Here is a 27,500-nt window from a genome sequence, read left to right on the forward strand (position 1 = left end):
AACAGTAAAGATGAATCCTATATTTAACAGTAAAGATGAATCCTATATTTGACAGTAAAGATTAATCCTATATTTGACAGTAAAGATGAATCCTATATTGAACAGTAAAGATGAATCCTATACTGAACAGTAAAGATGAATCATATACTGAACACTAAAGATGAATCCTATACTGAACAGTAAAGAGGAATTCTATATTTGACAGTAAAGATGAATCCTATACTGAACAGTAAAGATGAATCCTATACTGAACAGTAAAGATGAATCCTATACTGAACAGTAAAGATGAATCCTATACTGAACAGTAAAGATGAATCCTATACTGAACAGTAAAGATGAATCCTATACTGAACAGTAAAGATGAATCCTATATTTGACAGTAAAGATGAATCCTATACTGAACAGTAAAGATGAATCCTATATTGAACAGTAAAGATGAATCCTATACTGAACAGTAAAGAGCAATTCTATATTTGACAGTAAAGATGAATCCTATAGTGGACAGTAAAGATGAATCCTATACTGAACAGTAAAGATGAATCCTATACTGAACAGTAAAGATGAATCCTATACTGAACAGTAAAGATGAATCCTATATTGAACAGTAAAGATGAATCCTATACTGAACAGTAAAGATGAATCCTATACTGAACAGTAAAGATGTATCCTATACTGAACAGTAAGTGTATGTTTGTGAATTAACTGTATACAGTGGTGTAAGGTATTAAACACTTAAACCTTTCCATGGTGTGTTTTACCTTAACAACAGGAAGTTACTACAGAATTTGTGCTACTGATTTCTTTCCAACTCCAAACAGCAATAGAAGCTGTCCCTCAAACCATCTATCCTCGGGACAAAAATGGAAAATACTATTAATTGAACTAACAAATACTCAGGGTAAAGAGCAATAACACTCCCATTGAGGTATCATGCATGATGATATAGTATTAGGTACAACAGGCATAGCTAATACAGTTCTACTGCAGTGGTGGAGGATACAGTACTTGTGCTGCTGATTGTGTCATAGAATACTTTCCAGCTACATACTGTATAGGAGAATACTAAGGGGCCAAAACCTTTCCAACTACATACTGTATAGGAGAATACTAAGGGGCCAAAACCTTTCCAACTACATACTGTATAGGAGAATACTAAGGGGCCAAAACCTTTCCAACTACATACTGTATAGGAGAATACTAAGGGGCCAAAACCTTTCCAACTACATACTGTATAGGAGAATACTAAGGGGCCAAAACCTTTCCAACTACATACTGTATAGGAGAATACTAAGGGGCCAAAACCTTTCCAGCTACATACTGTATAGGAGAATACTAAGGGGCCAAAACCTTTCCAACTACAACTACATACTGTATACATACTGGAGAATACTAAGGGGCCAAAACCTTCCAACTACATACTGTATAGGAGAATACTAATACTGTATAGGGCCAAAACCTTCCCAACTACATACTGTATAGGAGAATACTAAGGGGCCAAAACCTTCCCAACTACATACTGTATAGGAGAATACTAAGGGGCCAAAACCTTCCCAACTACATACTGTATAGGAGAATACTAAGGGGCCAAAACCTTTCCAACTACATACTGTATAGGAGAATACTAAGGGGCCAAAACCTTCCCAACTACATACTGTATAGGAGAATACTAAGGGGCCAAAACCTTCCCAACTACATACTGTATAGGAGAATACTAAGGGGCCAAACCTTTCCAACTACATACTGTATAGGAGAATACTAAGGAGCCAATACCTAAGTAACCAAGTAACCAAACCAAGTTTCCAACCAAGTACAGATGTCGTTTTCTGGTAGATAAAGAGACGTCAAAAACTAGCGTTGCTATTTGAACAAAATGGCGGACGGTGAACATTGAGCCAAACTGTTGGCAGCTATGGTGTCCATATTAGGACTGGCTCAGGGTCATAACAGGCTCTTCTAATATGAACACGTAAAAAGAGAGACTGTTTTTTCACTGGTTTTGAAAATCATAGAATCTGCGATCTGTCATTTCAGGTTAAACACAACACGAATACTTCACATTGAAATGAAATGTTAATTCCAGTTTGCGGAACTATTTGGGTCCAAAGGCAGAACAAAATAGTTGTCATCATAACCAGAGGCTATGATAACCAGAGGCAGTAGAACGACAGGAAGCAGACAAATAGCACATAAATATGAAGACTTCTCATTCAGTACTTCACTATGTCCCCAAGTTTCTCTCTATTCTGTTCCTTCACATTTCTCAACCTTATAGAAATAATCATGTGGTTGGATTATTACAACTAAGAAAAAACACGTTATTTCAAAAAATATTTTTCACTTCCTGCTCGTTGGATCAATGTGCTCCATATGGACTAAAACAAACACCCACAATGCAGCAGAAACATGTATCAATAACCCTCCTCTCTGCCACAAGGACAGCTGGGATACGCCTCCTTATGCTGTATGATGAAATATAGACAAAGTAAAGGCTAATCGAGTAGGAAATGAAAAAACGAACATGCATGGCTCCATAACAGCAGTGTAACCAAATGACTCTGAAACAGAAGTTCTACCGGTGGTCCTGGACGTTCCACTAGGCAGCAGAAGCTGTCTGGCAGTATTCTCATAGGTGTTTATGAGGCATCAGTAGTACAGGTAACTGCTCCTAGTACAAGTTAGTACAGGTAACTGTCCTAAGTCACAATTTATTCTAAATGGTCAGTTACACATGACTTGTAATCACTGGTCCTGCCCGAGTGGCGCAGCGGTCTAAGGCACTGTATCTCAGTGCTAAAGGCGTCCCTACAGACCAAGCAGTATCACAACCTGCCATGAATGAGAGTCCCATAGGGCGGCGCAAATTGGACCAGCGTTGTCGGAGTAGGTCGTCATTGTAAATAAGAATTTGTTCTTAACTGACTTGCCTAGTTAAATAACATAAAACATTTCCATTTGGCACTAGTCATACCCTTCACATTAAGGTTGGGGTCAGTTCAGAATTGTATTGAGTTAATTAATAAACAGACATTTTAAGTCATGAATTACATTTTTATTTGCTGATTTGACAACTGAACCTCATGTTGCCCTCGTCTCGGAGTAACGGAGAGACTTGTGGTGAAGTCACACAAGAAGATTCCGTGTCAAATCTCTGGAAATTGACATTTTGGATTTAGAATGAGTAGTTGGTAAACCTATTGCTGTATAGAGGTGAACTGAGAGTTGTCAGGGGGAGAGAGAGAGGAGGCTAGCTGACTGTCAGTGGGCTTAGTTTAACCACTGGTTCTGTGGTTAAACTACTACCTCTATATAGGACTAGTTCTGTGGTTAAACTACTACCTCTATAGAGGACTAGTTCTGTGGTTAAACTACTACCTCTATAGAGGACTAGTTCTGTGGTTAAACTACTACCTCTATAGAGGACTAGTTCTGTGGTTAAACTTAAACCACACACCAATACTACCACCCCCCCTCCCAGTGGAGCTCCCTCCCTCCCTCCCTCCCTCCCTCCCCCTCCCTCCCTCCCTCCCTCCCTCCCTCCCCCTCCCTCCCTCCCTCCCTCCCTCCCTCCCTCCCTCCCTCCCTCCCTCCATGAGAATCTGTCTATATGGAATCTGTCTCTCATCCATTCATCCAGGCCTCCACTAGAAAGGACACCCTCCTCCTCCTCTCTCTGTGTCTCAGCCACCGTAGCGAGTTATAAAGGATACTATTTTTCATGCTACAGCAGTCCTCCTCATTATCCTCTCATTTGCATTGCAAACCGTTACTACAAACTCTGTGTCCCTGTGTCAGGCCACAATCTGCATAACCTAATTTCCTCGCAGTGATGAATCTCTTCCGAGACATTATTGAGAAAAAATCCTATGTCATTCCATTGAAGCCAGTGATAAAGTAACTTTTAGAAAGTTATTTGTTAAGCTCCCCACATGGTTTACAGTAGTTTAGACGTGATAAGAGCTTTCAAGATAAGCTAACCACATGGTTTACAGTAGTTTAGACGTGATAAGAGCTTTCAAGATAAGCTACCCATGTGGTTTACAGTAGTTTAGACGTGATAAGAGCTTTCAAGTTAAGCTCCCCATGTGGTTTACAGTAGTTTAGACGTGATAAGCTCTTTCAAGTTAAGCTACCCACGTGGTTTACAGTAGTTTAGACGTGATAAGAGCTTTCAAGTTAAGCTCCCCATGTGGTTTACAGTAGTTTAGACGTGATAAGCTCTTTCAAGTTAAGCTACCCACGTGGTTTACAGTAGTTTAGACGTGATAAGAGCTTTCAAGATAAGCTACCCACGTGGTTTACAGTAGTTTAGACGTGATAAGAGCTTTCAAGTTAAGCTACCCACGTGGTTTACAGTAGTTTAGACGTGATAAGAGCTTTCAAGTGAACAACGTAACTGTGAACGCCACACCCCCAAAAATTATCCAATGGATGGCCTGCGTTGTACATACAGGTACGTAGTTGTTGTTTTTAACACATTATATAAATAATTGTGAAAATTAAATAGAGTAAACATTAAATAAAACATGTTTGAAAATGGTACAAGGCTTGGTCACAACAGAGTTAGTTACCGTAAATACTGTAAGAGGTGAGTAACACTGAAGTGATGGTGATGCAATATCTACAATATGTAGCTCCTTTGTGAGGAACATTTCAACATACAGTAGTGGTTGGTTGTCTTTCCATCTCTCTCTCTCCAGTTCATTTTGTTGCAACAACAGTCATGTAAAACACTGTGCTCTGTATAACATCTCTTTTTTCGACACACTTCATCTGTTCCGTCTGCGTTCCTCATCGTGGTTCCCTCGTACTGTCCTGAGAGTCCTGACACCATCCTTGTCTGTGTAGAGAACAGTACATATGGTCATACTATCTCCGTATTGCGTGGTTCCTCGATGCTCCTTTCACAAACACCACCACCGCTGCCAGTCCATCTTATATACAGCGTCAGAGGTTAACATGGCCTGGTCTTTACCTAGAGCCGTTTTACTGTTGTTACTGTACCAGTTAGGGGCTAGAGTGGAGATACGGAGGTGGAGCCTGGTAGTGTGTTGGTTGGTGGCACTCTGAGTAGGGTCTGCTAGCTCCTTCTCTGGAGAACGCTAGCTAGTTAGCTAGTTAGCGCAGGTGATGGATGGTGGGATGTCATGGGGAGGGGTTTTGGGGAGGCTCTCGTGACTGTTTGAGGTACTGAGGAAGGGACAGAGGAACCGGAGAAGGCTGGGTACTGGCTGGTCCAGGAGCTGGAGGAAGATGGGTTGGGACCTCACCTCTATACCACTGTGTTCCTCTGTCGGTACGGGGGAGGGGGCAGAACTGTGCCCGGCTTGAGATTGGACGAGAACTCTGATAGGTACTCGGGGTTTTCGGCCACCACCGGCCTGATGCAGCCGTTCCGTTTGTAGAACAACTTGCCATTGGTGGTTCCCGCCTCAAGGGTGCTGCCCGCCTGGTTTGTAACGCTGTTCAACGGCTTGGGTGGCAGGCTGTGCTGCCAGTACTCTGGATTGTCAAAGGTCACCTTGAGCTTCTTGCCTGCCGGTTTGCCTCCCGCCTGGTTCCCCTGTCCCTGCTTCAGTACACTGCCAGGGTGGGTGGTGTGCCCCTGGTATGCTGGTATAACACTTCTCTGGTCCTCGGGCGCCGACATGGAGATGGGACCTTTCTTGACAGTTGACCTTTCAGTGTGGTAAACCTGGGTGGCAGAGGGCCCACCACCACACTGGATTAGGTGGGACTGGTGTCCCTGAAGGCCCAGGTGGGTCTGTTGTGGTGAGTTGTCAGATAGGGCCGAGTGGCCAGGTTTCACACCAACACTGTGGAGCTTGTGAATGTGGTGACCAGGCAGTGGGTGATGGCAGCCTCCCTGCAGCCCAGAAGGGGAGCTCTCTGTCGGTACAACGGGGTAGTAAGGAAGGCCAGTCTGGATGGTGAGTTGGGGATAGGAGCCAATACTGATAGTCGAGGCTGTACTCTGTGATGGGAGACCACCATTCTTTCTCAGGACCATGTCTCCGGGGTTGTGGAAGGTGTTGAGGTAGAGAGGCTCGTTGATGTACTCGTCTTCGCCCCCTTGGGCTGGCTGTTGGGTGTGCTGTGGTAGGCTGGGTTGTCCAGGGCGTGGACCTCGCCGTTCTTGCGCCGCGCCACGAATGGGTTTTCCTCAATCGGTTTCAGAGAGTCTAGAGAGAAAGAGAGAGAGAGAGAGAGAGAGAGAGAGAGAGAGAGAGAGAGAGAGTTAGAGAGAGAGAGAGAGATAAAGAAGGAGAGAAAACAATAAATAGTGTGTGAGAGAGAGAGAGAGAGAGAGAGAGAGAGAGAGAGAGAGAGAGAGAGAGAGAGAGAGAGAGAGAGAGTTAGAGAGAGAGAGAGAGATAAAGAAGGAGAGAAAACAATAAATAGTGTGTGAGAGAGAGAGAGAGAGAGAGAGAGAGAAAGAGAGAGAGAGAGAGAGAGAGAGAGAGAGATAAAGAAGGAGAGAAAACAATAAATAGTGTGTGAGAGAGAGAGAGAGAGAGAGAGAGAGAAAGAAGAGCAAGAGAGAGAAAATGAGAAGAGGGTAGTTCACCAAAGATCACTGAGCAGATCCATATCAAGGTCTGAAGGCCACGCTGCCAGCCCTTTCCTTGTCAGTCTCCTCTCCCAGCTTCCTGAGGTGAACCAGCAGCCTCAGTTCTGCACTGCTGCCTGCCAGGCACTATAATAGTATGGGGTGGAATCTATCTATTTGACACTCCTCCCCTCCACTCCCCCACTCCTCCACTTCTCCACCCCTCCACTTCTCCACTCCTCCACCCCTCCACTTCTCCACTTCTCCACTCCTCCACCTCCACTTCTCCACCCCTCCACCTCTACTTCTCCACTCCTCCACCTCCACTTCTCCACCCCCTCCACCTCCACCTCCACTCCTCCACTCCCCTCCACCCCTCCACCCCTCCACTTCTCCACTCCTCCACCCCTCCACTTCTCCACCCCTCCACCTCTACTTCTCCACTCCTCCACCTCCACTTCTCCACCCCTCCACTTCTCCACCTCCACCCCTCCACCTCCACCCCTCCACTTCTCCACCCCTCCACCTCCACTTCTCCACTCCTCCACCTCCACTTCTCCACCCCTCCACTTCTCCACCTCCACTTCTCCACTCCCCCACTCCTCCACCCCTCCACTCCCCCACTCCTCCACCTCTCCACCCCTCCACCCTCCACTCCCCCATTTCTCTACTCCCCTTCTCCTCCTCTACCCCCCCCACTCCTCCCCCCTCCACCACCCTCCACTTCTCCACCCCCACCCCTCCATTTCTCTACTTCTCCACCCCTCCACTCCTCGACTCCTCCCCTCCTTCACCCGTCCACTCCCCTACCCCCACTCCTCCACCCCTCCACTCCCCCACTTCTCCACCCCTCCACTCCTCCACCCCTCCACTCCTCCACTTCTCCACCCCTCCACTCCCCCACTCCCCCACTCCTCCTCCACTTCTCCACCCCTCCACACCCCCACTCCTCCACCCCTACCCCTCTCCACCCCTCCACTCCTCGACTCCTCCCCTCCACCACCCGTCCACTCCCCCACCCCCCACTCCTCCACCCCTCCACCCCCCCACTCCTCCACCCCTCCACCTCTCCACCCCTCCCACCCTCCACTCCCCCATTTCTCTACTTCTCCACTTTTCCATTCCCCTAGTCCTCCAATCCTCCACCTCAACACGCCTCCACTCCTCCACCCGTTCACTCCTCTACCCCTCCACTCCTCCACTGCTCCACCCGTCCACTCCCCTACCCCCCCTCCTCCTCCACTTCTCCACTCCTCCACCTCTCCACCCCTCCACTCCCCCATTGCTCTACTTCTCCACTCACCCACTCCTCCAGCCCTCCAGCCCTCCACCCCTCCACTTCTCCACTCCTCCACCCCTCCACTTCTCCACTCCTCCACCCCTCCATTTCTCTACTTCTCCACTCCCCCACTCCTCTACCCCTCCACTCCTCCACCCCTCCACTCCTCCAGTTCTCCACTCCTCCACTTGTCCAGAGAGGTTAGAGACAGAGGTACAGTGACTATAGTAGTGAATGAAGGTTTTGAAGGAAGTGATGTAGGCCCTTCCACTACAGAGCAAGGCACAACTTGGCTACAGAAAACTGTGGAGATTCTTCATTGTGCATGTTTTTAGTTCAGGCCTAAGCCAGCCCCAGATGGTCTACCTACCTGACGAGGTCTTATCCTTCATGGGGGTCATGTAGCCGTCCTCGTCCGTGTCCCCCCGGGGCCCCACACCCCGGTCCCCCAGGAACACGGTAGGGTCGGCACTGTAGCGCTGCCCATTGTTGTCCTCTGCCCCGGTCCTTGTCTGGGTCTTCTTCTTGAGCAGCGTGCCGTTGCAGCGCTGGTCCTCCAGGGCGTCCAGGGCTGCCCCCTGCGTGCCTGCAGGATCTGGAGAGGAGACACAAGACGGGGACCCTCCCAATGCCAGGCCCTCCTCAGGGGTCGAGCCTGAACCGTCCCGGTACCCAAACTGGTTCTGGGGAAAGAGGGGAGAACATTAACTCCAATGTAGGAGGACTAACACTCATTACAAAGCCGCTCTTACAAATCAAGGATGTTTTTCATTTATTTCATGTAATTTATTATTCTCATGGAGATTAACATCTCTTACAAGAGAGGGCCTGTATAGTTACTCTGAAATCAAATCTGGACCAGAGTTATGAGAGAAAACGTTTGATTCCATGAACCAACATGTTGTTGCGAATTAAATTTCTCTGCGGCTGTTTTCCAGGGTATAGTTTGGTTCAAAGGTCTCTAAGAAAGAAGGAGGAAAAAACAGAGTTGGTATTTAAACACCTGAACCCTATGAACAACAACAATAACAACAACAAACATATGACCTGACTTATAGGGAGTATATTTCCTGATATTCTCCAGGATCGCTCCAAGCTATTAGAGCTGGGCCAGCTTGCCAGAGTTTCTACTAGAGAGCCATCCCCCTGCCTGCAATGTTTTACTGCTAATATTAGTCACCTTCTGGGGAGCCACAAAGGGAGAGAGGGGGAGGGGGGGTCCTGGGGACCGGCCTCTCTTTCACTCCCACCCACTCTTTCCCTCTGTCCTCTCTCCATCACTCCATCGCTCTGCAATCATCTCTTCTCCTCTCCTCCTTTAGCCCAACCTCTCTATTCATCCCTCTCCCCGTCAAGTTTTTAAAAGGCCCCCATTATCCTCTCCTCCGGTGAGGTTCAATCAGAAAAGCAAATTAGTCAGATTTACTCTCTATCCCAAATGGCACCCTATTCCCTTTATAGTGCTTTACTTCTGACCAGAACTCAAAAGAAGTGCACTGTATAGGCAAGGGGGGGCATTTGGGCCACATCCTAGCTAGTCTATTTTATTCACTGTGCCAGCGGAGCCCGTGTTCCAGTTCTTTCACTTTGCAATTTTCTCCCATGACTCCCTGTCCTATTCATAGTCCTAGACTGTTTGACTGCATAATGAAAATGTGTTTCAGTCAGAATATTGACCTTTGACATTTCAGATGTGTGGGTGCCTGTGTCCAGGTCCCCCAGGGCCATGGCATGACCGCCAGCACGAGGGCACACAGTCAATATAAGATGCAGGATCATGGTCGAGGCAGAGCGCCGGCGAGCGGCAGAGTAAATAGCAAAGCCCAGGACTCATTGTCTCTGAGCAAACGGTGGCGGCGCTTTAGTGGAGAGGCTGCTATTTACACACGGAGGCCGGCATAATGAAAAAGGAGGCCTGGAGAGCGGGTGGATAAAAAGGCCAGGGTCGGGCGTGACACACTGGGACACAGAGATGGAGAAGAACTGGAGGAGGCAGACTGGGACAGAGAGAGAGAGAAGAACTGGAGTAGATACACTGGGACAGAGAGAGAGGGAAGAACTGGAGGAGATACACTGGGACAGAGAGAGAGAGAAGAACTGGAGGAGATACACTGGGACAGAGAGAGAGAGGGAAGAACTGGAGGAGATACACTGGGACAGAGAGAGAGAGAAGAACTGGAGGAGATACACTGGGACAGAGAGAGAGAGAAGAACTGGAGGAGATACACTGGGACAGAGAGAGAGAGAGAAGGGCTGGAGGAGATAGACTGGGACAGAGAGAGAGAGGAAGAACTGGAGGAGATACACTGGGACAGAGAGAGAGAGAAGAACTGGGGACAGAGAGAGAGAGAAGAACTGGAGGAGGCAGACTGGGACAGAGAGAGAGAAGAACTGGAGGAGATACTGGGACAGAGAGATGGAGGAGATACACTGGGACAGAGAGAGAGAAGAACTGGAGGAGATACACTGGGACAGAGAGAGAGAGAAGAACTGGAGGAGGCAGACTGGGACAGAGAGAGAGGGAAGAACTGGAGGAGATACACTGGGACAGAGAGAGAGAGAAGAACTGGAGGAGATACACTGGGACAGAGAGAGAGAGAAGAACTGGAGGAGGCAGACTGGGACAGAGAGAGAGGGAAGAACTGGAGGAGACACACTGGGACAGAGAGAGAGAGGGAAGAACTGGAGGAGGCAGACTGGGACAGAGAGAGAGGGAAGAACTGGAGGAGATACACTGGGACAGAGAGAGAGAGAAGAACTGGAGGAGATACACTGGGACAGAGAGAGAGAGAAGAACTGGAGGAGATACACTGGGACAGAGAGAGAGGTAAGAACTGGAGGAGATACACTGGGACAGAGAGAGAGGGAAGAACTGGAGGAGATACACTGGGACAGAGAGAGAGAAAGAACTGGAGGAGATACTGGGAGGAGGGAAGAACTGGAGGAGGCAGACTGGGACAGGAGAGGAAGAACTGGAGGAGATACACTGGGACAGAGAGAGAGAGGGAAGAACTGGAGGAGATACACTGGGACAGAGAGAGAGGGAAGAACTGGAGGAGATACACTGGGACAGAGAGAGAGAGAAGAACTGGAGGAGGCAGACTGGGACAGAGAGAGAGAGAAGAACTGGAGGAGATACACTGGGACAGAGAGAGAGAGAAGAACTGGAAGAACTGGAGAGAGATGGGACAGAGAGAGAGAGAAGAACTGGAGGAGATAGACTGGGACAGAGAGAGAGAGAAGAACTGGAGGACAGGGACAGAGAGAGAGAAGAACTGGAGGAGGCAGACTGGGACAGAGAGAGAGAGAAGAACTGGAGGAGATACACTGGGACAGAGAGAGAGAGAAGAACTGGAGGAGAGACTGGGACAGAGAGAGAGGGAAGAACTGGAGGAGATAGACTGGGACAGAGAGAGAGGGAAGAACTGGAGGAGATACACTGGGACAGAGAGAGAGAGAAGAACTGGAGGAGATACACTGGGACAGAGAGAGAGAGAAGAACTGGAGGAGGCAGACTGGGACAGAGAGAGAGGGAAGAACTGGAGGAGATACACTGGGACAGAGAGAGGGAGAGAAGAACTGGAGGAGGCAGACTGGGACAGAGAGAGAGGGAAGAACTGGAGGAGATACACTGGGACAGAGAGAGAGAGGGAAGAACTGGAGGAGGCAGACTGGGACAGAGAGAGAGGGAAGAACTGGAGGAGATACACTGGAACAGAGAGAGAGAACTGGAAGAACTGGGAGGAGGCAGACTGGGACAGAGAGAGAGAGAAGAACTGGAGGAGACTGGGACACTGGGGAGGCAGACTGGGACAGAGAGAGAGAAGAAGAACTGGAGGAGGCAGACTGGGACAGAGAGAGAGGAAGAACTGGAGGAGAGACTGGGACAGAGGGACAGAGAGAGAGAGAACTGGAGGAGATACACTGGGACAGAGAGAGCTGGAGGACTGGGACAGAGAGAGAGGGAAGAACTGGAGGAGATACACTGGGACAGAGAGAGAGAGAAGAACTGGAGGAGATACACTGGGACAGAGAGAGAGAGAAGAACTGGAGGAGGCAGACTGGGACAGAGAGAGAGGGAAGAACTGGGGAGATACACTGGGACAGAGAGAGAGGGGAAGAACTGGAGGAGATACACTGGGACAGAGAGAGAGAGAAGAACTGGAGGAGATACACTGGGACAGAGAGAGAGATGGAAGAACTGAAGATACTGGAGGAGAGCAGACTGGGACAGAGAGAGAGGGAAGAACTGGAGGAGATACACTGGGACAGAGAGAGAGAGAAGAACTGGAGGAGATACACTGGGACAGAGAGAGAGAGAGAAGAACTGGAGGAGATACACTGGGACAGAGAGAGAGAGAAGAACTGGAGAAGATACACTGGGACAGAGAGAGAGAAAGAGAAGAACTGGAGGAGGCAGACTGGGACAGAGAGAGAGAGAAGAACTGGAGAAGATACACTGGGACAGAGAGAGAGAAAGAGAATAACTGGAGGAGGCAGACTGGGACAGAGAGAGAGAAGAACTGGGGGAGATACACTGGGACTGAGAGAGAGAGAAGGGCTGTCTAGATGAATGGAAATCAGATGGAAGTGGAGGTAGGGTTTGATACTTTCTGAGGCTGATAGGACATTGAGGAAAAGAGAGGAGGAATTACATCACAATTTAGTTGTTGTGGATAGTATGTGTGTGTGGTTGTGTGTTAATTTGAGTGTGTGTGTGGATGTTTCTGTGCATGTGTGTGTGTGTGCTTCTGCGTGTGTGTGTGTGTGTGGGGGGGTGTTTCTGTGCATGTGTGTGGGGGGTGTTTCTGTGCACGTGTGTGTGTGTGTGTGTGTGTGTGTGTGTGTGCGTGTGTGTGTGTGTGTGTGTGTGTGTGTGTGTGTGTGTGTGTGTGTGTGTGTGCGTGTGTGTGCGTGCTTCTACCTACCCTGTTGGAGTCGACGCGGAGCCTGGCTGTGTATGATAGTGGAGGCATGTTAAAGTGATGGGGTACCAGGTACTCCTCAGCATCCATAAAGTCCTCCACATCCTCCTCATCCAGCAGGCTCTGGAAGAACTTACTGTCGTTGGGGTTGGGCAGCTTCATACGGTCATCCCCCTGAGTTAAGAAACACAGATACACAACATCACATTACTGTCTACTGGGTTGTGTTCAGCAGAGCACAGCATGGCTAAATGTTTTGCTGCGCAACACCAACATTTGGGACGGTTGCGCTGACATATGCTAATGTGATTAGCATGACGTTGTAAGTAACAAGAACATCTCCCAGGACATGTCTTATATGGGCAGAAAGCTGAGATGATTGTTAATCTAAATGCACTGTCCAGTTTACAGTAGCTATGACAGTGAAAACACTTCCATGCTGTTGTTTGAAGATAGTGCACAACAACAAAACACTTCTATCATGGCAACTGGTCTGATACATTCACCTCTGAAGGTAAATAATGTACTTACATTCACTAATCTTGCTCCGTTTTGTCATCCTGAGGGTCCCAGAGATAAAATGTAGCGTAGTTTTGTTTGATAAAATCAATTTTTATATTAAAATGTAGGAACTGGGTTCTAAAGTTTGAACCCCCCCCCACACACACCTCCTCTTTTACGCTGCTGCTACTCTCTGTTTATTATCTATGCATAGTCACTTTAACTCTACCTACATGTACATATTACCTCAATTACCTCGACTAACCTGTTCCCACGCACATTGACTCTGTACCCTCTGTACAGAGCCTCGCTACTGTTATTTTACTGCTGCTCTTTAATTCATTGTAATTTTTATCATATTTTTTACTTATCTATTTTCACTTAACAATTATTTATCTTAAAACTGCATTGTTAGTTAAGGGCTTGTAAGTAAGCATTTCACTGTAAGGTGCTCAGCGGATGTGAAAAATACCATTTGTTTTGATTTGATTTGGAATTGATCAAGCTCAGGCAGAGTATGCCTCAACTGTCTACTTGCTCAACATGATCCTGATTTTTACAATATCTTGGGACTGTTGTGGACATGTGCATTAAACCAGAGTACGCAGATATGATCCTGATTTTTACAATATCTTGGGACTGTTGTGGACATGTGCATTAAACCAGAGTACGCAGATATGATCCTGATTTTTACAATATCTTGGGACTGTTGTGGACATGTGCATTAAACCAGAGTACGCAGATATGATCCTGATTTTTACAATATCTTGGGACTGTTGTGGACATGTGCATTAAACCAGAGTACGCAGATATGATCCTGATTTTTACAATATCTTGGGACTGTTGTGGACATGTGCATTAAACCAGAGTACGATATGATCCTGATTTTTACAATATCTTGGGACTATGTGCATTAAACCAGAGTGATTTCCTGATTTTTACAATATCTTGGGACTGTTGTGGACATGTGCATTAAACCAGAGTACGCAGATATGATCCTGATTTTTACAATATCTTGGGACTGTTGTGGACATGTGCATTAAACCAGAGTACGCAGATATGATCCTGATTTTTACAATATCTTGGGACTGTTGTGGACATGTGCATTAAACCAGAGTACGATATGATCAGATATGATCCTGATTTTTTTTACAATATCTTGGGACTGTTGTGGACATGTGCATTAAACCAGAGTACGCAGATATGATCCTGATTTTTACAATATCTTGGGACTGTTGTGGACATGTGCATTAAACCAGAGTACGCAGATATGATCCTGATTTTTACAATATCTTGGGACTGTTGTGGACATGTGCATTAAACCAGAGTACGCAGATATGATCCTGATTTGTACAATATCTTGGGACTGTTGTGGACATGTGCATTAAACCAGAGTACGCAGATATGATCCTGATTTGTACAATATCTTGGGACTGTTGTGGACATGTGCATTAAACCAGAGTACGCAGATATGATCCTGATTTGTACAATATCTTGGGACTGTTGTGGACATGTGCATTAAACCAGAGTACGCAGATATGATCCTGATTTGTACAATATCTTGGGACTGTTGTGGACATGTGCATTAAACCAGAGTACGCAGATATGATCCTGATTTGTACAGGGACTATGATTAAACCAGAGTGAGATATTCCTGATTTTTACAATATCTTGGGACTGTTGTGGACATGTGCATTAAACCAGAGTACGCAGATATGATCCTGATTTTTACAATATCTTGGGACTGTTGTGGACATGTGCATTAAACCAGAGTACGCAGATATGATCCTGATTTTTACAATATCTTGGGACTGTTGTGGACATGTGCATTAAACCAGAGTACGCAGATATGATCCTGATTTTTACAATATCTTGGGACTGTTGTGGACATGTGCATTAAACCAGAGTACGCAGATATGATCCTGATTTTTACAATATCTTGGGACTGTTGTGGACATGTGCATTAAACCAGAGTACGCAGATATGATCCTGATTTTACAATATCTTGGGACTGTTGTGGACATGTGCATTAAACCAGAGTACGCAGATATGATCCTGATTTTTACAATATCTTGGGACTGTTGTGGACATGTGCATTAAACCAGAGTACGCAGATATGATCCTGATTTGTACAATATCTTGGGACTGTTGTGGACATGTGCATTAAACCAGAGTACGCAGATATGATCCTGATTTTTACAATATCTTGGGACTGTTGTGGACATGTGCATTAAACCAGAGTACGCAGATATGATCCTGATTTTTACAATATCTTGGGACTGTTGTGGACATGTGCATTAAACCAGAGTACGCAGATATGATCCTGATTTTTACAATATCTTGGGACTGTTGTGGACATGTGCATTAAACCAGAGTACGCAGATATGATCCTGATTTTTACAATATCTTGGGACTGTTGTGGACATGTGCATTAAACCAGAGTACGCAGATATGCAAAGTAAAAAGGAAATATTTAAGTTCAGCGAACTGCAATACTCCTAGACAGGGTTTTCATGCATTTCTCAGGAGTGGACTGTACTGCCTTGTGTCTCATCCACCAGCAGACCAGACAGAGAGAGAGAGCAGGGCTGAGCCGTACCTGGATGACCAGGTATCTCTGGGGGTCCCGGGCCATCCTACACAACTCTGCAGCCAGCTCCTTGAACTTGGGCCTGCTGTCTGCGTCTATCATCCAGCCTGGAAGAAAGAAGACACAGCTTGTCATAAAAGAACACGTTTGATTCAGATAGTAAGGTAATGTGTAGAAACAACGACCTCTGAATGCTAAGGTGCCCTGTTGCTATCTCTAATACTGTGTACTGCTCATTCAGGCCCACTAAAAGGATTTTAGTACGTTGTGTACATTTGAGTCCCAGAGGAATAGTGGTCACTGGTCACCATGGTGACTGCTGATACCAAATAACAGAATCACCCTGAATCTTAGAATAACATGAAATACCATTCAGTCATTGGCTGGCCTGAGACAATGTACAGTAGATAGTGTTAGAGAGTGAGAGAGAGAGAGAGAAAGAGAGGGAGAGATAACGACAGAGAGATGAAAAGAGAGACAGAGAGAGAGAGCGACAGAGAGAGACAGACACAAAGACAAAGAGAGAGAGAGAGACGTAAACAGTGTCTACTGATCTTAGATCAGCTCTAATAAGTCTAGCTAGCGCTCTCCCCTCTCGCCCTCTCTTTCTCTCTCTCTCTCTCTCTCTCTCTCATCCTCTCTCTCTCCCTCCCGCCCTCTCTCTCTCTTTCTCTCTCCTCTCCCTCTCCTCTCCTCTCCTCTCCTCCCTTCTCTCTCTTTCTCCCTCTCTCCCTCGTTCTCTCATTCCCTTCCTGTTCATTCCCCCTCCAACCAACATGCGGGAGCTGGCGCATTATCTAAATGTGCGGCAATCAATCCTCATTTCATCTCTAGCATTTTTTCCCCAGCCACAGAGGCGCGGCTGTTATGGCGAATCAAATCACAAACAACAGCTCACAGTCAACATGTAATTAGAATGAATGCTCCCGTTAAGATGGAGGATGCTTTTCCCTCGCCAGCCGAGAGAAGAGAGAGGAGTCCTCCTAGGATTGACCTCCCAGCTAATTCTATCTCCTCTTAAATCTGTCATTAGTGTGTGTGTGTGTGTGTGTGTGTGTGTGTGTGTGTGTGTGTGTGTGTGTGTGTGTGTGTGTGCTAGAGTATGTGTGTGTGTGTGTGTCTGTGTACTAGAGTATGTGTGTGTGTGAGTGGGTTGGTTGGTGTGTGTGTGAGTGAGTGAGTGGGTTGGTGGGTGAGTGAGTGGGTTGGTGGGTGTGTGAGTGGGTTGGTGGGTGTGTGAGTGGGTTGGTTGGTGTGTGTGTGAGTGAGTGAGTGAGTGAGTGAGTGAGTGAGTGAGTGAGTGAGTGAGTGGGTTGGTGGGTCAGTGAGTGGGTTGGTGGGTGTGTGAGTGGGTTGGTGGGTGTGTGAGTGGGTTGGTTGGTGTGTGTGTGAGTGAGTGAGTGAGTGGGTTGGTGGGTCAGTGAGTGGGTTGGTGGGTGTGTGAGTGGGTTGGTGGGTGTGTGAGTGGGTTGGTTGGTGTGTGTGTGAGTGAGTGAGTGGGTTGGTGGGTGAGTGAGTGGGTTGGTGGGTGTGTGAGTGGGTTGGTGGGTGTGTGAGTGGGTTGGTTGGTGTGTGTGTGGGTGTGTGAGTGGGTGGGTGGGTGTGTGAGTGAGTGAGTGGGTTGGTGTGTGGGTGGGTGGGTGCACGTACGCGTTCATGTTTCACTAAAACACATCTAATGAAATGTTATTGGTCACATACACATATTTTAGCAGATGTTATTGTAGTGAAATGCTTGTAAGAACACACACACACACACACACACACACACACACACACACACACACACACACACACAGACAGACAGACAGACAGACAGACAGACAGACAGACAGACAGACAGACAGACAGACAGACAGACAGACAGACAGACAGACAGACAGACAGACAGACAGACAGACAGACAGACAGACAGACAGACAGACAGACAGACACACACACACTCTTTCAAACACACACACACACACACACACACACACACACACACACACACACACACACACACGTATACAGACTCTCTCTGTTCATGTGGATGACATGACAGGAGTGGGGCAGAGGGCCAGGAGCTGTCAGTTGGAACGGGGGGGGGGTTCTGCATTGCATTGTGGGTATGATGAGTGAGAGCGGGGGGATTACAAATCTCTGGGGTGTCCAAGTCACTCAACATCAAAGGCCATCTAGAGTGTGTTAGCACAGTGCAGTGTGCATGACTGCTACAGGTCACATTCACCGGATATTCTGACTCTCTTTCTCACTCCCTCCCTCTCTCCTTCTCTTCCTGACAGTCTTTATGAGTGCAATGGGGCGAGCTGGCGGGCGATCGACCAGACAAGCTGTATCCTATATATATATCAGGTTGACCAGACAAGCAGGGTAGCCTAGTGGTTAGAGCGTTGGACTAGTAATTGAAAGGTTGTAAGTTCGAATCCCTGAGCTGACAAGGTACAAATCTGTCGTTCTGCCCCTGAACAGGTAGTTAACCCACTTTTCCTAGGCCGTCATTGAAAATAACAATTTGTTCTTAACTGACTTGCCTAGTAAAATAAAGGTAAAAAAAATATATATATATATCAGGTTGACCAGACAAGCTGTATCATATATATATATATATATATATATATATATATATATATATATCAGGCAAGCTGTATCCTATATATATATATATATATATCAGGCGGGCGGTTGACCAGACAAGCTGTATCCTATATATATATCAGGTTGACCAGACAAGCTGTATCCTATATATATATCAGGTCGACCAGACAAGCTGTATCCTATATATATATCAGGTTGACCAGACAAGCTGTATCCTATATATATATCAGGTTGACCAGACGAGCTGTATCCTATATATATATATCAGGCGGGTGGTCGACCTGATATATATATATATATATATATAGGAAAAATCCTACAATGTGATTTTCTGGATTTTTTTTTCTCATTTTGTCTGTCACAGTTTAAGTGTACCTATGATGAAAATTACACATCTACTTCGTACATGACACAAGTCCTTTTTCCAACAATTGTTTACAGACAGATTATTTCACTTATTATTCCAGTGGGTCAGTTGTTTACGTACACTAAGTTGACTGTGTCTTTAACAGCTTGGAAAATTCCAGAAAATGATGCCTTTAGAAGCTTCTGATAGGCTAATTTACATAATTTGGGAAATCAGCCAAGACCTCCACAAGTCTCCACTCTAATACCTTGACTTTGTTGTCCTTAAGCCAGTTGTCCACAACTTTGGAAGTATGCTTGGGGTCATTGTCCATTTGGAAGACCCATTTGCAACCAAGCTTTAACTTCCTGACTGATGTCTTGAGATGTTGCTTCAATATATCCACGTACTTTCCCTCCACATGATGCCATCTGGTTTGTAAAGTGCACCAGTCCCTCCTGCAGCAAAGCACCCCCACAACATGATGGTGCCACCCCCGTGCTTCACTGTTGGCATGGTGTTCTTCGGCTTGCAAGCCTCCCCCTTTTTCCTCCAAACATAACAATGGTCATTATGGCCAAACAGTTCTATTTTTGTTTCATCAGACCATAGGACATTTCTCCAAAAAGTACGATCTTTGTCCCCATGTGCAGTTGCAAACCGTAGTCTGGCTTTTTAATGGCGGCTTTGGAGCGGTGGCTTTTTCCTTGCTGAGTGGCCTTTCAGGTTAAGTCGATATAGGACTGGTTTTTACTGTGGATATAGATACTTTTGTACCCGTTTCCTCCAGAATCTTCACAAGGTCCTTTACTGTTGTTCTGGGATTGATTTGCACTTTTCGCACCGAAGTACGTTCATCTCTAGGAGACAGAACGCGTCTCCTTCCTGAGCGATATGATGGCTGCGTGGTCCCATGGTGTTTATAGCTGTGTACCATTGTTTGTACAGATGAACGTGGTACCTTCAGTCATTTGGAAATTGCTCCCAAGGATGAACCAGACTTGTGGAGGTCTAAAAACAATTCTGAAGTCTTGGCTGATTTCGTGTGATTTTCCCATGATGTCAAGCAAAGAGGCACTGAGTTTGAAGGTAGGCCTTGAAATACATCCACAGGTACACCTCCAATTGACTCAAAGAATGTCAATTAGCCTATCAGAAGCTTCTAAAGCCATGACATAATCTTCAGGAATTTTCCAAGCTGTTTAAAGGCACAGTCAACTTAGTGTATGTAAACTTCTGACCCACTGGAAATGTGATACAGTGAATTATAAGTGTGTCTATAAACAATTGTTGGAATTACTAGTGTCATGCACAAAGTAGATGTCCTAACCAACCTGCCAAAACTACAGTTTGTTAACAAGAAATGTGTGGAATGGTTAAAAAATGAGTTTTAATGACTCCAACCTAAGTGTATGTAAACTTCTGACTTCAACTGTATCATATGTACATTTAACCATGACCATATAGACGTCTATGGTGCAGATGGGAGGCTGAGGCAGACGCTCGCCCTTCTCCAGGATGTCTGGGATCTCCCGCGTTGGGATGCCATCATACGGCTTCCCTCCAAAATCAGCTCCCAGATCACACCTGGAGATAGTCACACCTGGAGAGAGAGAGAGAGAGAGAGAGAGAGAGAGAGAGAGAGAGAGAGAGAGAGAGAGAGAGAGAGAGACAATGAGAGAGAGAGAGAGAGAACAGACAATGAGATAACAAAAGACAGACAATGAGGGAGAGAGAGATAGATAGGAGAGAGATAACAAAAGACAGACAATGAGGGAGAGAGATAGATAGGGAGAGAAATAACAAAAGACAGACAATAACAAAAGACAGACAATGAGAGAGAGAGATAGATAGGGAGAGAAATAACAAAAGACAGACAATGAGGGAGAGAGAGATAGATAGGGAGAGAGATAACAAAAGACAGACAATGAGGGAGAGAGAGATAGATAGGGAGAGAAATAACAAAAGACAGACAATGAGGGAGAGAGAGATAGATAGGGAGAGAAAGATAACAAAAGACAGACAATGAGGGAGAGAGAGATAGATAGGGAGAGAGAGATAGATAGGGAGAGAAATAACAAAAGACAGACAATGAGGGAGAGAGAGATAGATAGGGAGAGAAATAACAAAAGACAGACAATGAGGGAGAGAGAGATAGATAGGGAGAGAAATAACAAAAGACAGACAATGAGGGAGAGAGAGATAGATAGGGAGAGAGATAACAAAAGACAGACAATGAGGGAGAGAGAGATAGATAGGAGATAGAGAGAGAAATAACAAAAGACAGACAATGAGGGAGAGAGAGATAGATAGGGAGAGAGATAGACAGACAATGAGGGAGAGAGAAGATAACAAAAGACAGACAATGAGGGAGAGAGAGATAGATAGGGAGAGAGATAACAAAAGACAGACAATGAGGGAGAGAGAGATAGATAGGACAATGAGAGAGATAACAAAAGACAGACAATGAGGGAGAGAGAGATAGATAGGGAGAGAAATAACAAAAGACAGACAATGAGGGAGAGAGAGATAGATAGGGAGAGAAATAACAAAAGACAGACAATGAGGGAGAGAGAGATAGATAGGGAGAGAAATAACAAAAGACAGACAATGAGGGAGAGAGAGATAGATAGGGAGAGAGGAAGAAAGCAAGTAACATAGAAAGAAAGAGAAAACGAGAGGGAAAGAGAAAGAGAGAGAAAGGAGAAACAGGAAGTCAGGTCATTTTGGCAAATGATGCGTCTCGTATCGTTTGTTTGTAATGTCACACACACCGTAGCTCCACACATCACTCTGGTGTGTGAACTTCCTGTAGTGAATACACTCCAACGCCATCCACTTAATGGGCATCTAGAGAGAGAGAGAGAGAAAGGGAGAGAGAGAGAGAGCGGGGGGAGGGGAGTGAGAGTGCGAGAGAGAGAACAAGAGAAAGAGAAAGAGAGTGAGAGGGGGATGAGAGAGAGAGACAGGGGGAGAGAGAGAAAGAGAGCGAGACAGAGGGGGGATGAGAGAGAGAGAGATGAGAGGGAGGGGATGAGAGAGACAAAGGGAGAGGTGAAGAGAGAGAGAAGGATTATTCACTCTAGTGCACTGATGATACAAATGTCAAGAGAGAACAGAGAAGTGTTGGTGAATGTTTCCTCTCCAACCTAAAACTCTCTGATTCATCATCATGCATCAGATGGAAAGGTTGTGTGGGTCTATGTAGAAAAATAGATTCTCTGTTTTCATATTCCTGGTAGAACTGACCTTAACACTTTTAACAGTTAATACCATCTACATTCTAATCCTAGTCAAGAATTGAGTAGCCTCCTTCCATTATGTTCCATTCATATCCATGGCAGGAATTGAAATGAAATGAAACAGTCTTCCAAATATGAAGGTCAGCTTTCATTATGTGCATGATCTTGGATCCAAGGCTGACTACTGCATGTTGCAAGGCATTTTCTGGGATGGACAGTGATATGCCAGTGTTACACTTGTTACAGTGGAATGTACAACATGTCAACATTGGCCGTCATAGCAACCAGTACCACATCATGTGATTTTCTTCTGGACTGGAGGACCCAATAACCCCCAGCAGGTAGGTACACTGTGGAAACCTATTACCTACTAGAACATGACCGGTATTATATCCTGTCTATATAACAGGGTTTCATATCTCAATCTCTTCTCTACTGCAACTTCAAGAGGAAAATGAAACACACTTGTTTTCAATGGTATTCAGTGCATTCAGAAAGTATTCAGACCCCTCGACTCTTTCCACATTTTGTTACGTTACAGCCTTATTCAAAAATGAATTTTAAAAACTTTTCCTCAACCATCTACACACAATACTCCATCATGACATCACAATAGCCCATCATGACATCACAATACCCCATCATGACGAAGTGAAAACAGGTTTTCAGACATTTTTGCAAATGTTTTAAAATAAAAATGGTTGCTGATAATGTGCCTCTGTACGCCTATGTAGACATTCCATAAAAAATCAGCCGTTTCCAGCTACAATAGTCATTTACAACATTAACAATGTCTACACTGTATATCTGATCAATTTGATGTCTTTCAAAAACAAGGACATTTCTAAATGACCCCAAACTTTTAAACGGTAGTGTATATATTAATCAATGGTTTACATTAAACATTTAGATGTGATTCTGTACACACACACACACACACACACACACACACACACACACACACACACACACACACACACACGCACACACACACACACGCAAACACACACGCAAACACAAACACACACACACACACCTTGCCCCCGTCAGCGTTATACTCTTTCTCGTCGACGTCCAGCAGTCTGGCCAGGCCAAAGTCAGTGATCTTGATGTGGTTGGGGGACTTGACCAGAACATTACGGGCTGCCAGATCTCTGTGGACCAGCCTTCTCTCCTCCAGATACATCATACCCTGGGATGGTGGTAGAGAGAGAGAGAGAGAGAGAGAAAAGAGAAAGAGAGAGGAGGGAGAGAGAGAGAGAGAGAGAGAGAGGGGGGAGGGAGAGAGAGAGGGAGAGAGAATGGGGAGAGAGATAGCGAGAGGAGAGAGAGGGGGAGAGGAGAGAGAGAGAGAGAGAGAGGAGGAAGGGAGAGGGGAGAGATAGAGAGAGGAAAGAGGAGATAGAGAGACAGAGTGAGAGAGAGAGAGACAAATAGAGAGAGAGGGGGGAGAGGAGAGATAGATATAGGATAGAGTAGATAGAGAGAGAGAGAACGACAGCGAGAGAGGGAGGGAGAGAGCGAGAGAGAGATTGACAGCGAGATAGGGAGGGAGAGAGAAATACACAATTTTTCTGATTGTGTATTGCCATTTCCATCACAATCATCATCATCATCATCATCATCATCATCATCACAATCATTATCATCACAATCCTTATCAACATCAACACCACCACCACCATCATTCTCTCTTCTCCCTGCCCTGCGCTGTTCTCCCTGCCCTGTTCTCCCTACCCTGGTCTCCCGGCCCTGTCCTGCCCTGTTCTCCCTGCCCTGCCCTGTTCTCCCTGCCCTGTTCTCCCGGCCCTGTCCTGCCCTGTTCTCCCTACCCTGGTCGCCCGGCCCTGTCCTGCCCTGTTCTCCCTACCCTGGTCTCCTGGCCCTGTCCTGCCCTGTTCTCCCTACCCTGGTCACCCGGCCTTGTCCTGCCCTGTTCCCCCTACCCTGGTCTCCCGGCCCTGTCCTGCCCTGTTCTCCCTGCCCTGCCCTGTTCTCCCTGACAGACTGGGACAGGAGGTGTGTTAGGGAGAGTGACCCTGACAGACTGGGACAGGAGGTGTGTTAGGGAGAGTGACCCTGACAGACCGGGACAGGAGGTGTTGGGACAGGAGGTGTATGAACCTCGCCTTCACACACACACCTCCCAATCCACACACCACCCAGTCCACACACCTCTCAATCCACACACCCCCAGTCCACACACCGCCCAGTCCACACACCGCCCAGTCCACACACCGCCCAGTCCACATACCGCCCAGTCCACACACCTCCCATCCACACACCGCCCAGTCCACACACCTCCCATCCACACACCGCCCAGTCCACACACCTCCCAGTCCACACACCGCCCAGTCCACACACCTCCCATCCACACACCACCCAGTCCACACACCTCCCATCCACACACCGCCCAGTCCACACACCTCCCAGTCCACACACCGCCCAGTCCACACACCTCCCATCCACACACCGCCCAGTCCACACACCTCCCATCCACACACCGCCCAGTCCACACACCTCCCATCCACACACCGCCCAGTCCACACACCTCCCAGTCCACACACTGCCCAGTCCACACACCTCCCTCTGATTCCACATCACTTAGATTTACACCCCCCTCAGACGGGGACAATATGATAAGACAGGGCCGACAGAGAGACGTACTCGTAGAAATAAAGCAGGTGTGTGTGTGTGCGAGAGAGAGACTGTGTGGCCATGTGTCTTGTCTATTTACTAGAACTGCATACTGTGTAATAATCATATGACCTACTATACAGAATGTACTGCATACCATGAAATAATTATATTACCTACTATTTAGAATGTACTGCATACCGTGTAATAATCATATCACCTACTATTTAGAATGTACTGCATACTGTGTAATAATCATATCACCTACTATTTAGAATGTACTGCATACTGTGTAATAATCCTATCACCTACTATTTAGAATGTACTGCATACCGTGTAATAATCCTATCACCTACTATTTAGAATGTACTACATACCGTGTAATAATCCTATCACCTACTATTTAGAATCTACTGCATACCGTGTAATAATCCTATCACCTACTATTTAGAATCTACTGCATACCGTGTAATAATCCTATCACCTACTATTTAGAATCTACTGCATACCGTGTAATAATCCTATCACCTACTATTTAGAACGTACTACTTAGTAAGAATGTATACTCTTACCAACATACTCCTCCATACTGAGAATGTATACTCTTACCAACATACTCCTCCATACTGAGAATGTATACTCTTACCAACATACTCCTCCATACTGAGAATGTCAACAGATGCGTACCTGCTTTGTTATCCATTATTTATTCATGTTGGTACAGCCCGTCCCCTATCTGATTTAGAACGTAGGTACAGGTATTCAGACTCATGTTGGTACAGCCCGTCCCCTATCTGATTTAGAACGTAGGTACAGTATTTAGACTCATGTTGGTACAGCCTGTACCCTATCTGATTTAGAACGTAGGTATGTTATTCAGACTCATGTTGGTACAGCCCGTCCCCAATCTGATTTAGTACGTAGGTATGTTATTCAGACTCATGTTGGTACAGCCCGTCCCCTATCTGATTTAGAACATAGGTACAGGTATTCAGACTTGACCTGTGTGTATGTAGAGGACAGACTTAAAGTGGGATTGTGTGTGTGTGTGTTTGTGTGTGTGTATGTCACACCCTGAATTGTTTGTGTGTGTTTGCGTATCTTTGACACACTCCCACTACAGCGTCATACATGTTTCTACCTGCTCTCACAGTCTCACGTTAGAATAAGACGTTTATACATGTTTCTACCTGCTCTCACAGTCTCACGTTAGAATAAGAAGTTCATGTTTCTACAGCCCTCAAAAGTCTGATTTAGAATAGGTAAGGTATTCATTACTCATGTTAAGGTTAGGCATTAACTCTGAATGGTTAATATCTGATTTAACTCTGAATGGTTAAGGTACAGGTATTAGACTCTGAATGGTTAAGGTTAGGCATTAACTCTGAATGGTTAAGGTTAGATTAACTCTGAATGGTTAAGGTTAGAATGGTTATTAACTCTGAATGGTTAAGGTTAGGCATTAACTCTGAATGGTTAAGGTTAGATTAACTCATTAACTCTGAATGGTTAAGGTTAGTCATTAACTCTGGGGTTAAGGTTAGGCATTAACTCTGGTTAAGGTTAGACATTAACTCTGAATGGTTATAGGTTTAGAATTAACAAAACTCAATGGTTAAGGTTGGCATGGGTTAAGGTTAGGCAGAATGGTTAAGGTTAGACATTAACTCTGAATGGTTAAGGTTAGACATTAACTTAGAATGGTTACAGGTTAGACATTACCTGAATGGTTAAGGTACAGGTCTGGGATAGGTTTAAAACAAAACTATAAAGTTGGATGGAAACTTGTCAACTTTGGCACCAGATGATTACCTTTGGCACACCCTAGAAGGTAACAGCGGTCACTGCTGCCCCAGTGTCTGGTTTCTACGTCATCTCCCAACGTCCTCACACATGTATGGACATCGAATTCTGACCTGTATGACAGGTGACCTGGCTGTAATGTTTACAGCTAACCTTGTCACGGTTCGACAGAATGCATCGGAATATCAAGCTCCCCTCAATGTGTATACACGGACTGCAATTGGGCCTATTATCAAGATGGTTAGTCATTGGAGAAAATTGATGTCCTGCCAACACATTAATGTTGATGACAAAGCCCAATGAGCGAAGCTGTGAAGTGGAGGAAATCATAGAGGCTTGTGGTAAAGACTGTGGGGACTCTGTTCTCCGCCTTCATTTGTTGCTCAATGGACTGGATGGGAACATCGATGCGTGTGGTTGCAAACACACAATACACACACACGGACGCAGATAAGCAGGCACGCACACAGGCAGGCAGGCACGCACACAGGCAGGCACGTGCACACACACACATGCACACACAAACCAAGCCAAAACACACACAGAGGCAGACAGGGAGGAGGGCCAATTGAAGTGCATTATTCTGGATGATAAACAAGTGAATGGCACTTTGTGGTGTGATCAATAAGAGCCCCGGTGAGGAGGGGGGTGTCTGTCTCCCTCCCTCTCCTCTACCACTAGACAGTGGAGAAACAGACAGAGGGGGTGTGTCTGTCTCCCTCCCTCTCCTCTACCACTAGACAGTGGAGAAACAGACAGAGAGAGAGGGGGTGTCATCTCCCTCCCTCTCCTCTACCACTAGACAGTGGAGAAACAGACAGTGCATGAGAGGGGGGGTGTCTGTCTTAACCCTCCTCTCCTCTACCACTAGACAGTGGAGAAACAGACAGAGATAGAGAGGGGGTGTCTGTCTCCCTCCCTCTCCTCTACCACTAGACAGTGGAGAAACAGACAGAATGGGTGTCTGTCTCCCTCCCTCTCCTCTACCACTAGACAGTGGAGAAACAGACAGAGAGACAGAGAGGGGGTGTC

General features: G+C 46.1%; 1 protein-coding gene across 1 annotated transcript in view; it reads right to left on the bottom strand.

Annotated features, from left to right (window-relative positions):
- Positions 1–3,584: 3,584 nt before the first annotated feature.
- The window catches only part of si:ch73-383l1.1 (receptor tyrosine-protein kinase erbB-4), a 469,115-nt gene continuing 445,199 nt past the window's right edge, over positions 3,585–27,500 (bottom strand). The window contains 8 exon segments of the mRNA XM_042325104.1: positions 3,585–6,067; positions 6,070–6,179; positions 8,197–8,509; positions 12,755–12,925; positions 15,852–15,949; positions 20,234–20,389; positions 21,561–21,636; positions 23,065–23,220. Of these exon segments, the coding sequence (XP_042181038.1) occupies positions 5,270–6,067; positions 6,070–6,179; positions 8,197–8,509; positions 12,755–12,925; positions 15,852–15,949; positions 20,234–20,389; positions 21,561–21,636; positions 23,065–23,220 (1,878 nt within the window). The 3' untranslated portion in view covers positions 3,585–5,269.

Source organism: Oncorhynchus tshawytscha, linkage group LG08, assembly GCF_018296145.1.
Source record: "Oncorhynchus tshawytscha isolate Ot180627B linkage group LG08, Otsh_v2.0, whole genome shotgun sequence".
In the NCBI taxonomy this organism is placed as follows: Eukaryota; Metazoa; Chordata; class Actinopteri; order Salmoniformes; family Salmonidae; genus Oncorhynchus; species Oncorhynchus tshawytscha.